The 13,435-nt window shown below is 35.2% G+C and overlaps 2 protein-coding genes across 2 annotated transcripts in view; one reads left to right on the forward strand and one right to left on the reverse strand.

Moving 5' to 3' along the window:
• Positions 1–1,691, reverse strand: part of LOC120352173 (activating signal cointegrator 1 complex subunit 3-like) — a 16,449-nt gene extending 14,758 nt beyond the window's left edge. The window contains exon 1 of the mRNA XM_039431874.1: positions 1,578–1,691. Within this exon, the coding sequence (XP_039287808.1) occupies positions 1,578–1,691 (114 nt within the window). The remainder of the gene's footprint in view (positions 1–1,577) is intronic.
• A 6,577-nt stretch (positions 1,692–8,268) lies between these two features.
• On the forward strand, positions 8,269–10,553 carry LOC120352311 (alpha-1,3/1,6-mannosyltransferase ALG2-like). The gene is given in 2 exon segments (XM_039432324.1): positions 8,269–9,047; positions 9,050–10,553. Coding segments are annotated over 2 exon segments (1,215 nt in total). The 5' UTR covers positions 8,269–8,338; the 3' UTR covers positions 9,556–10,553.
• Positions 10,554–13,435: the final 2,882 nt, after the last annotated feature.

A 13,435-nucleotide genomic window follows, 5' to 3' on the forward strand; every position in this document is an offset into this window, starting at 1 on the left:
ACTCTGGTTGCCGGCCTTCCCCCATTTCTAGAGAACCAGCCTCATCAAAATAAGAACAAAACCAAACTACCGCTGGCGGACGTTTTTTGGTGTGAACTGCTTCCAGAAAAACTACCTCCGCGGGAGCGAGCTCACTACCGCTAGCAGATGTTGGTGTGACGACCGCTTTAAGCGATCCTTGTTCGTGTCCTCGCGCGCCTCTCCACTAGGAAATACTGAAATGAAGTGCAACTAACGGGTGATTCTCATAGAACATAATCTCATGAGCTTATATCATTGTGCGAAATATCACTGTGAGGACAATATAGATGCTAAAGATAACATCATTGAGAGAAATTCCGGTTGATGTTTTGGTGCTAGCATCAAACACAACTCTTGTTTTGGTTGTAGTGGAGTCGGGCTTGAAGACAGCGTGATGTGGAATATAATAGACCTGTTCCTCAGGGCTGGTGGCGGTACAGGGTGCATGTGACCTAAATCTTCATATTCCTGCATAAATTCAACATATTGAGGTTTGAGCTCAGGTTCTTTAAGAAATATTTTTTCCAATGAATGGAAACGTTCATAGCTTGAGTCCTTGAATGACCAGGGTGGCAAATGAATCCTTGCGAGGTAAGGACACTTGGAAACGACCATCTTCATGCCTGATGGTATTTTCTTTGTAGTGTGCTTCAACCCTAGCACACTCAGGAGAGACAGGAATAACTGAAGAGACTTCTTCCAGCTTCCAGAAGGTTTCCAACTGATTGAGACTTCAGCTGTGGAGACAAAATTGGTAACAAATTGATTAGATGATTTTTTGAGTGACACTGATTTAGGTAATTGACAAGAGCCAAGAACAATCCAGCCAAGTTTTGTATTTTGTAGGATTGGAACATCAGGTGACACAATAATTTGATTGCCAGTCATGATTGCGGCATAAACGTCAATACCCAATAGGATATCAATTTTCTTAGATTTATGAAAATTTGGATCTGCAAGTCGAATATTGCTTGGAATCTTGTAATAGTTAAGATCAATTGTGACACGAGGAATACATGAGGCAAATTTCTCAACAACAATCCATTCTTGTTGCGTTGACCAAGTATGATCAGATGATTTTATTAATACTGAGTGAACAACTGTAGATTTGGCTTGCATACTGGACACTCCATTAATTAGATTAGTTACATGACGAGAAGGAAGAGCTAATCTATCAGCCAACTCTTGAGTGATGAGTGAACAATCACTTCCTGTGTCCATTAAAGCATTACATGCAATTAGGCCCTTGTTATACGGACAGAAAAAACGCGACAGATAAAACGCCGACGCTGAACTAACAATTCAGTGCTGTTATACGAGCAGCAATAACGCCGCGTCGTCGACGCCAGGGAGCTGTTATACGAGCAGCAAACACGCCGCGGCAGGCTCCGAGGAAGCCAATAGGGAGAAGTGTACGCCCGGAGGAGTATGGTGGGGGGGAAGTACGGATCTGCCGCGTAAAAGCTGCCCGTATAACAGTACTCGCGTCATTTCTATCGCGTTTTTTCTGCCATTTTACCGTCCGGTCGCGTTGTCGACGCTGACGCCGGGTTTACAGGGTCCGACGCGACAGATAAACGTTCGTATAACTTGCACGTGACGTCCATTGCTCGGTAGGCTTGGCGTCTACGTGCGAAAAATCTGTTGCGTTTTTTCTGTCCGTATAACATGGCCTTAATTCACCATTTGAACTAACAACCAGAACCTCTGCGGTAGGTAATACTTGAACTGATGACTTATTATTAGAAATGAGGATGAAGCAGCATGTGAAACAACTGTTGTTTCTGAATTATCAGTTGTGAACTAACTGAATTGATGCTGAAGAGGAATGGGCACTAGAAACGGTGCACTCATTCTGAGACTGAATCACATTAGAACAACATTCTTACCTCCTAATTCTAGTAATGAATCATGTAAACATGTGATGTGTCGCTTATCACATTTTTGGCATCTCTTTGAAGAGCAGTTGTGATTGTCAGTGTAAGGATTAGGCAATTGAAACACAACCCTTTCCTTTTGATTGCATCTACGTTGATTGATGGGAATCTTTGAAAATTGACACATTTGAAAATCCCATGAGATCGATCATTGCAAAATGACAGGATACTGATGGCTGAAAATTATTCAGAGTATTATTTTGAGCAAAAGGATGAGTATTTTGCCTAACATTGGGTGCATTTGAAGTAGCTTGAGTAAAAACTTTTGATTAGTTGGTGGATTTGAGGGGCTATGAGATGAATAGCATCCATTACCTTACATTGATTTTCAAGAAATTCCCCACAGTTTATCCATAGTAGGGATTTCATTTATTCAATGCGTTTTTCCCATTCGCGCAAGATATTAGAGTCAAGTTGAGAAGTGATTTTTTGCATGTAAAGTGAATCTTTAATTTGAACATCCAATTTGAGCGCTTCTAAAGCATTAATGTGACAGTTACAGTGATCAATGAAAGCTCTAAGAGATTTGGAACATTTTTCTTGAGTGCTGGGGGTGATTCAATACCTTGAATGTGGGTACTTGCAATTAATCTGGGGTTATTGTACCTCTGTGTAAGCAGATTCCATGCAAGCTCAAAGTTTCCATTCCTGGAGGAATATTCTAAATGCATGGCAAGGGCTTCACCACTGAGAGCTTTGCGCAAATAATACAGCTTTGTAGCTGGAGCCAAAGTTTGGTTTTCAATAACCATATTGGAAAAGGTATCACGGAATTCAAGCCATGAATCAAAGGAACCTGAAAATTCTGGTTACGGTACCATTGGTAATTGTAGACCTTGATAAATAGGCATAGTGGTTGCAAAGGCAGAGAATTGACATTATTAGCAGTCACTGAAGCAGATGGCGATTGATTTGTGTTGATTAAACTATTATGATCTACAGACCCCGTGATTTGGGAACTGGAGAGGAGTTTGGTGACCGATGGATGTTCCATTGCCGGTGCTTGAAATGTAGCAACTTGCTGCTGTGAATCATAATTTTTCAAAATTGTATTTACATTAGCAATTAACATTAAAAATTTTTCTGTGACAATTTGATGTTCATTGTCATCAATGTCATCTGAATCAAATTCCAGGCTTATCTCTTCATAACGCTGCTCAACGTTGAGCAATTTAGTTTTGACTGCTAGTAGTTTTTGAAAATCATTTTCATCATTGATTTTAAAATTGAAATATTCAGTATAAAGCCAAGATAGATTTTTAATGATGCCACTTCTCACAGTGAGAAGGCTGTCGTTTGCCTTTAGGAGGCATATTGAAAATTGAAACGATACCTCAATTGAAAATGTTCGACCTCCTCTTACACTGGATGGCTACTGGTGTTGTATCCAATTGTTGGGAACAATGACATAAGTGCTTGGTTGAATGTATCAGTATGAGCAACTCCATACAAATATTACCCTTGAACATACAGAAATAAACACTATGAATAAAAGTATAAGACAATAATCATTACACAATTGATGTAAAATAATGAATAAGAATAAATGTATTTTCTAAGCATATGTCATATGAAGTATCCGGACCGGAGACGGCCAAACTTATAATGATAAATATGCTCCTAATATCTATCAAAATAACTTTTCTGGTAGCAAAATTAATAGAGGACCAGGTAGGCTGAGTCCTGAATACAACTCGTCCTACCAAAACAATAGGTAATGCAAATAATTGCAAAATCAAATAGTGAATAATGTTATTTTTATTGTTGAATTAATTGTGATGTAAGTTTCAAAATACATAAGTTGAATGTGATGCCAATTGTAAAGACTTTTAAATTGTGAAAAAACAAATTCAAAAATAAAATGATTTTGTATTCAAAATTTTGAATATTATTCAATGTCCTGAAATGACAATCTTTGATTGCCTTTGTAGGCACAGCTCTAGTAAGATGAACTATATAGAATGAACAATCAGATGAATGGACTGAATGAAATAGACATGAATGAATAGAATGGATGATATTACAAATTTATGATGAATATACAATTACTCAACCTGAATATCTTGAGGATGTTGAAGCTGTCGAAGGTTGTAGGCATTTGTAAGAAATGCTCCGGCAATGGAAATCATCATCACCATACCGGCCAGAGAGTGGGAGGGTATATGTAACCCCAAAGTGGAATGCTAAATTGCACAGTCGACCAAGTGAGTGGGAGGTATATGGAACCCCAAAGTGGATGCAATTTCGACTGTCAATAGAGACTGCAGACCTTTATCGGTAGATTCGATCGTAGGTAAATTGTAGAACTTTCGGTAGCAGATTGATTCGAGAGATGTAGAGAGAGATTGATTGAGTTTCCCAAATCCAAACAGAAGTTTGAGATTCAAACACAATCTGTGAAGACATACAAGTTGTTTGATTGAATTAGGCCAATATTTATCGCAAATATGCCAATGAAACATGAAAGTACTGAATATTCAGCTGGAATAAATTCAAATTCGAAAATTGAAACAAGAGCTGGCCAATTCCCACATTCCGGAATCGAGTTGAAAACAAAGAAGCAGCACACCAGCGCCACACAAACCGAGTGGAGCAAAACCTACCTACAACGGTTTCCGCAAGTGAGAAATGCAAGAATAAAGATACAAAACACAAATATTATTCAAAAGCAAGTGAAAAAGGACAAATTTGAAATTAATCAAATAATACTAGACAACAAATTGAAATTATTACAAAGATACAAATATTGAAAACAATGCAGACTAAATCTGCCAAACGTTGGCTATACTGGCAACGCGCTAAGTTCAAAGATCAAAGATGATGCAAATTGAGTTTTAACAGATGCTTGTTGTGCAATAAAAAATGATCAAGTTAACACTGGCGCCAACTTATCAAACACTTGTGGGGGGTTTTCAGGAAATACTAATTTGAAAGTCGAAATAACTAGTTTTAGACTTTAGATTTATAGGTTTTGTTAAGGTAATTTAATATTACTAATAATCTTAATATTTTCCCCCCAGGAAAAAGGGGTCCGGCCGCCTACCCCCGGAATCCCGGAAAAGTTTTGGAATTTTCAAATGCTCATTAGAAACTGATAGCAATTGGATTGTTTCTAAATATTCCAAGTAAGATCATTCAGACAATTTTATTCTAGCAGTTTTTAAAATTAATTTCAGTTAGTTTAATTGAATCATTTAAAAAAAATAAATTGATTAGTTTGCCTGATATTGATAAGGATCGTTTGATTTCTACAGTGCAATCCAAACCTGTGATGTTGGACTAAGCATGTAAAAATTACATAGGTTCAGCTAGAGTTTAGAGACGTTGTGTAGACTGAAGAGAGAGAGAGAGCTTCAAAATTCTACCAAAGGGTTTTCAGGAAATACTAATTTGAAAGTCGAAATAACTAGTTTTAGACTTCAGATTTATAGGTTTTGTTAAGGTAATTTTGGTGCTAGAGTAGAGTGCTTCTTTTCTACAGTTTTTCTATGCATTCTTTTAGATTTTTAAGTAGATTCGAACTTGAAAAGTTACAGCTATTGTTTTGGAGTTCAGTACAGAATTTGATTCTCAAATTTTAATGTTGACTTATACTTCACTATCGATACAAAAAAAATCTTAATATGATAAATTATGTACTGATTATTTTATGTTTTGTAGTGAACATGGTGTCATACCGCTCCATTTTGATTGAAAAACTTGTCACTTGTTACCATCAATAAGGTACCTAATACTATAACTACCTACAATAGAGGAAAGAAACATTTTTCTACATTAGACTACCTATTCATCCGTGGTATACTACTAAAAATAATACAAAAACTAATAAAATTCTGTAAAAGTGTAAGGTAATAAGTTTAAAATATATTTAAAGATCAATATTAATTTGAAAAAATGCATTTTTCAAATATCGTAGTTGAATACGGTAATATGATTTCAACAAATTCTCATGTACAATTTATTCCTTATTTATTAGTTCAATTTGTTTGGGAAAGGTAATTTACTCATCCATACATCGACAGTTGGACACAGCAACAGGATCTATTCTCAAAACAATTTGACTCTAGATGTTTTATATACTTTGCTGGAAATGATAATCCAAAATCATGGATTGTTAATATTATAGAGATGGCTAAATACCGTACAATTGATTCTTTCATAGATTGTAAACTGTAGAAATGGTATTGAGTTATAGATTACCCGTATAACTTAGTGGATGAAAATCTCATAGAACTTTTGCAAATTTTATTTTAATCCACAAGTTTGGTAAAACTTTAACAAAGAGAAAAATCATGAGTTTCATTTTTTAGGCAAATATTTAAATTTCAAAAATTGGTACCTGGGTCTATACTATCTTTACTATTCTCACAGACTATACAAATTGAATACACATTTTTTTCAATACTGTATAATATAGTTACCGTATTTAGTCTTAAAATGATAGTGATTAAAAATCAAGTAAGCTAAAGGTAAAGTAATAAAAATCTGGTGTAGCGCACTCACACAACTTTCTTTGTTGTTATGAAAATTGATCACCTGACGCTAGAGTTCACGTGCATCACAAGTCTACTTATTCAAAGATCTGTGCCAGCTGGTGACAGGACAATAACGCTGGAGACACACGAGGTCTGCTATCTCTTCATAGTGATGAATGATTTAATAGAATCAACAGTTTGCGATTGAATAATCACATTTTCTCGAATTTCAAGCTTATTTTCAATTTTAGGTGGAAATGTTACTTAACATTAATTGTAGAGATTTTCGTGCTCAATCTTTTCCACTTGAATTTTTTCGTTTAAATTATATCTGAGACCTGATAATTGGAAATCTAAAATCAAACTTTGCATAGATGGGGTGGAGCTCCTGGAGCCATTTTCGAGAAAATCGAGAAAACCCGTGTCCGATCCTTATAGTGTAAGGACCTTAAGTTTCAAATTTCAAGTCATTCCGTTAATTGGGAGATGAGATATCATGTACACAGACGCACATACACTCACACATACATACATACACACACACACACACACATACAGACCAATACCAAAAACCACTTTTCTGGACTCAGGGGACCTTGAAACGTATAGAAATTTGGGTACCTCAATTTTTTTCGGAAAGCAATACTTTCCTTACCCATGGTAATAGGGCAAGGAAAGTAAAAATAGAAAAGTTACTGTATTGAGTTTCAAATATCGATAAAATTAATCAGTTTCAATAGAGGATAGACTGAAGACTGAAAGTAAACATCGATATAACCGGATTTTAAGTATCGATATTTCACTGCTGATGCTATCGATATATAGCAGATTTCGACTGTCGATACGCTGCATACAGCTGACATTCGGATTAGGGACGTTCCGATACCGCCATTCTTTCGATACTTGGTATCGAATCGGTATCGAAAGGAGAGTATCGATATTAGTAAAGTATCGAAAGAAAAGTATCGATACCACGAGTATCGAAAGAAAAGTATCGATACCGATACCACAAGCATCGATTGAGCATTAAGTATCGGAATTACCAACTAAAATACTTATCTACTAACTGCAAAACTGCAATCTATCAAGTATAGTCTCAATAGTCTGTCGAAACAAAGAAGACCCTCTGGCAAGATGGAAAATGACTCCAGCTTGGTCAATAAGGGTATCAATACGTTTCTTCTATACTTACTAATAACGATACCCTCCTTTCGATACCAAGTATTGAAAGAATGGTGGTATCGGAACTGGAACGTCCCTAAAGATGTGTAAATGACTCAAGCTCGGTCAATATTGGTTCAAAAATTATCAATTTGATTTCAAATTGTAGGAATATTTGTTCAAGAATTATAAATGTGGTCTTAATAGTAGATCAAATTGATAATTTTTGAACCAATATTCCCTGAGCTTGAGTCAGTTATGTACTGTTTGTTAATAGTGATGTCATAATGTCTGGTAACTGCTACACTGGGCTATAATTCAGTACTATAATTTTCATCTATATTAATCCTTATAATCTTCTAAAATTTGATATAACAATTTATTTATGATTATGTAATTAATCGAAGTGAACTACTTTTTTACCCATTTCGCCATTCGATACCGTTTCGATACTCCAACTTGCGTATCGATACCAGTAAAGTATCGAATCATTCGATACCGATACCACCGGTATCGAAAGCAAAGTATCGATACCAGTAAGTATCGAAAGTATCGGAACGTCCCTAATTCGGATTTCAGAGAGCAGATAACCTCCAAAATTTGATACGTAAACAAAAGTGCTTCTATTCCCAGTTTTTGTTTTATTATAGTTTCGTTATCAGTTCTAGTGTCATTCATTCTCTTGCTATCTCAACATTCTTATTGAATAATATAAAGTAGGCACTTGAATGATTGATTGCAAAAATGAAGAACTTAAAAGTGACATTCCTTCATCCTGATCTTGGTATCGGTGGTGCTGAAAGACTTGTGGTAGATGCGGCATTAGCTCTGCATAACAAAGGACACAAAGTTCAATTCCTGACAACTCATCATGACTCCTCACATTGTTTCAAAGAAACAAAAGATGGAACTCTACCAGTGACGGTGGTTGGCGATTGGTTGCCTCGCTCCGTGTTTGGAAGGTTGTACGCACTGTGTGCTTACATTCGCATCATCTATGCTGCTTTCTACTTGGTGTTATTCAGTGATTCAGAACCTGACGTGGTATTCTGTGATCAGATTTCAGCATGCATTCCAATTCTCCACCTCAAGTTTAGAAATGTTTTATTCTACTGTCATTTTCCTGATCAACTTCTCAGTACACCAGGAAGTTTTCTGAAAACATTGTATCGGTTACCTATCAATTGGGTTGAGGAATTCACCACTGGCTGTGCAGATAAAATACTAGTAAACAGTAATTTTACTAGAGGTGTGTTCAAACAGACATTTAAATCTTTGAATCAACAACCAGACATTCTCTATCCATCGATTAATACACAAAGTTTTGATCAAGACGTTTCTTACGATATCAACAACCTGTTGACTACACCAATAAGAGATGATTTCAATGTTATTCTCTCTATCAACCGTTACGAACGTAAGAAAAATTTGATGCTAGCCATATCGTCTTTTAATAATTGAAAAACTACATGTCTGAATCGTCTTATAATAAAACGTGTTTGATAGTTGCAGGAGGTTACGATACTAGGGTGTCTGAGAACATTGAGCATTTTATGGAACTCAAAGAATACGCTAGAGAGTTAAATTTGACTGAAAAGGTACACTTTTTGCGATCACCGTCAGATACAGAAAAATTGGCCTTACTAAATAGATGTAACGTATTAATTTACACACCATCCAACGAGCATTTTGGAATAGTGCCCTTGGAGGCGATGTACGCTTTGAAACCTGTCGTTGCTGTTAATTCTGGAGGTCCAGTTGAAACTATATCGAATGGTGAGAATGGATTTCTCTGCGAGCCACTCCCGGATGATTTTGCCACATCACTCGCTAAAATTTTGGAAGAAAAGTCCCTTCAAGACAGCTTGGGAAAAGCTGGTAGAGAGAGGTTCAAGAAAAACTTCTCATTTGAAGCTTTCAGTGAAAAATTAAACCAAGTTATTGAAAACCTTGTTAATTAACATTTGAACAATAAACTAAGTCACAATTTTGATCATAAGGTAATCATGACTAAAGTACTTGAGATTAATGTTTAGCTGATAAATAAATAATATTTTTATTTCAAATCGAATAATTTTTCTTTTTATATTAACTAGTCATCACACTTTTATAGCATAGTTAATTATGAAGAACAATACGGTTTTATCTAAGCATGCTTTGCCTTAAAATAGCAGGAACCAATCACAACTATTCTAGAAGCAGGCTGTTTGGTAACCAAGCCTAACTTGACTGAATATTCTCAAGAATAATTTTAATTTAGTATTACTCAGGGATGTGTGGTAGTAAGAATTTCGGGTCCACAATGAATGTCTACCACAATATTATCATTATAATAGATACGGTAGTCTACATAACAGCAATAGCTGCCATGTCGAAGACCTGATATTGAATGTTTTCCTTATTCATCAAAAACAATGACATTATTTGTGGATCAATTCCATAATAATTAGGTTATAGCCTATTTATGAAAATATATTTTTTAAAAGATACAACACATCTGCATAATATAATTATATCGTAAAATATAATCTTCAATTTCCATTACGACCTTCTAGTCAATCACTTTGAACTTTATATAACTACATCAGTATAACGTGTCAAAACTATTCTTAATTTGGTAAGAAAAAAGTGGTAGGTCATCAGATACATACAATAACAAAATTATCCACTTTATTTGAAAAATTCGGATACAATATTGAATAATTTCACTTATCAATATGGTTTACTCTCTATAAAACTTGGAATTGACAAAATCTGTTTTACTGCCTTAACTTTTTGAAATCAATGCAATATTACCTTGTAATAAATGAAATCTGAATCATGGGATTCAAAATTGGTGTTAATACATTAAAAATTTGAGAATTTAAATAAAATCAATTGCTTTGAATCTCTTTTGACTCAATGCTATATTTTAAATTATGTTCCTCTATGAATCAAATCAATAAACATTTAAAAACAATATTCGATTTATTATAAAATTGGTTTCGCCATTCCAGTACTAGAAATGTATATACTCTGAGATAATAAAAACAAACAATAGATCTCTTATTTAATACTAAAAACAGTTTTACTACAGTAAAACATTAAATTTATATCACATTATAATGCTACAATAATGAAGTTATTATGGAGGAGATTGTTCAAAATTGTTTTCATTCTCTTATAAAATGTACATCATTTGTGCTTTGAAGACAATTGAGCCGTCTCAGGCTCTTTGTCAAGATAATTAAGGTTCATTAAAATAAGGAATCTTATCTTTTGTGACTGAGCGTTCTCAAACAGAAATACAAGACTTCGCTACATACGCATGGACATGGCGAACTATAATAGATATAGAACATTTATATGCTATCTTTTCTCCATACCATAGATGAACAACACTATAGATTGGCCATGGCATGGCTTGTATAGTATCGGCGCATCACGAGGATGCATGTCTGTGGCGTGAAAGGGAAAATAGAAAACAATTACTCTCCGAAATCGTGAACCAGTGATTCCGTTACACACATGCTCAATATTATACAGTAGGCTTGTCAGTATATATTGAGAGTATTTTTGCACACATTCATGGCAACTTTTCGTCAAACTTGATTTCTTCCACTATAATTGACCGGTGCGTTTCTCGATATGCGGCAAGAAAAGTCTACTCTCAAAACATGAAATGAAATTCTTAAATTTACATGAGAGTGGAATTAAATTCATTTCATTCAATTCTCTGAAATGAAATTAAAAACTTCTAGGCTTTTTTATGAGATTACTTTAATGTGTAGCTCCAAACGCGTATACGGCCCAGCGCACATTGTTCGACTGTTTTAAAATAACTGTTGCACACTAGTTGCGCGTGAGCAACTGTTTTGCAACCTTGGCAATGTATTGTGGACAGGCAAAAACAACGCAACTAGTATTTGATCAGTCTGAAACCAGTTGCCTACAATCTTGGGCTCGCGGTTGCAGTTGCGTTGCAGACTTTAGTTGCACATGATCAAATAGAGAAAGTAGATGCAACTGGTTTGCAATCTGTGTTTTGCCCGTGTGCGGACTGAAGTTTTGTTTAAGTTGTAAATTGGTTTCAGACGCTACTTGTTTGCAACTTTATTTGCAGAACGGTTACATCGTATGCGCTGGGTCTTGGGAGCTCATCCACGTTTAACTGAAAAGCTGAAGTATAAATTTATTATGTGATATACAATCTGAGTTTAAACCGCTACGGTATCTGATCTGATTTAGTTTGAACTCATACAGTGCATAATGTCATATAATAGTTGAGAGGTTTTTGCGAGCAAGGTACGTTAGTGGATACGTTTCATTGTTATACAATTTTCCTACAGTTACCTTGAAAAGTGGTCATTGCTGCACTGATTACAGAACGCAAAGAATCACTTTTCCGCTCTAGTGCGGGAATAGTATATTTCGCACCTAGGGCCGAAAATGAGACTTTTCTGGCTCGAAATCGGTTTTCAAGTCCGAGGCCGTAGGCCGAGGACTAGAAAAGATTGAGAGCCGGAAAAACATTTTTGCCCATGGTGAGAACGTTATTTTTCGCCACACAGAAAAATAAACAATATATATATATGAAAATAATTTATTGTCTATTATAAGCACTTCCGAAAGCAAAAGTGGAAGGTCTATGTGGATTTGCTCTAGCAAATCTGAGGTAATCTGAATATCAGGAAATTGTCCAAGTATTTTTATTTTTTATTCTGATTTGTCTAAATAACCTAAAAGATTATGTTCAATTATGTAAGAGGTTGAGTTTAAACTTTTTATTCTTCCAAATGACAATAAGATGATATTATTAAATGTTTTAATTATGAATGATAAACACAAATAATGAAAAGTTTTTGATCAGCTGTTTTAGCACACTTGAAATTTGGCCAATCTGAATGTCAATGGAAGTTTAGGTTAGAAGTTCTATCCTACTCTGAAAATCGAATTATTTGAATAGTTTATAATAATATATATCTTATCTGTATTTTATTCATCCAAATAGAATGATAGTATATTATTGCAGAATACTTTATTGAATTCTAGAAGCATAAAATGATTCCGTTTATCCACTATGTTCCGTGATAAACGCAGTACTAGGAGGTTTGAGGTTAGATTCTATTATACTCTGAAAATTGAATTGAATAGTTTATAATATCTCATTTGTATTCAATTCATCCAAATAAAATAATAGTATCTTATTGCAAAATACTTATTCAATCTAGAAGCATAAACTTATTCCGTTTCATAAACTATTTTGTAAACACGTTCACATCAAATCAGAATCAGCTGACTTCAGGTTATTTTACAGCCCTAGGGCCGTAAAAATTTTACCGGCCTGGCCAGAAAACAATCACTTTCGGCCTCCATATGACGCACGTAAACCAGCTCATTACATCCAAGTGGGGCGAAAAAATCTTTTCTGCACTCCAGATTTGCAACATGGCAACGCAAAATACTAGTAGGTTATATGGAGCAACAGTGCAGCAAAATCAAAATGAAGTTGGTAAGAGTGACTGTGGTGCACGTTATAATAATAACGAAGAACAACGAGGACGTTATTAATTATATATTATAACCAAGGACAGCGACAGCACACACCACACAGCTGCCGCCTCGCCATTCAAACACACATACATTATTCTATTTGACAATAAATTAAGGTTTTTATTAATAATAAAATTACACAGAAAAACATTTGATGGATTTCAGGCAATTTTACCCATAATTACCCACTTTTCATATTCAATGGTAACAGTAGGAAAAATTTAATGTGAAATACGTGCGCAAAGTTCCTCTGCTGCACTCAACAAACCATTCCGCCCTCGCCTACGGCTCGGGCGTAACCGTTTCTTT

The sequence above is a fragment of the Nilaparvata lugens genome, chromosome 7 (genome assembly GCF_014356525.2).
Source record: "Nilaparvata lugens isolate BPH chromosome 7, ASM1435652v1, whole genome shotgun sequence".
In the NCBI taxonomy this organism is placed as follows: Eukaryota; Metazoa; Arthropoda; class Insecta; order Hemiptera; family Delphacidae; genus Nilaparvata; species Nilaparvata lugens.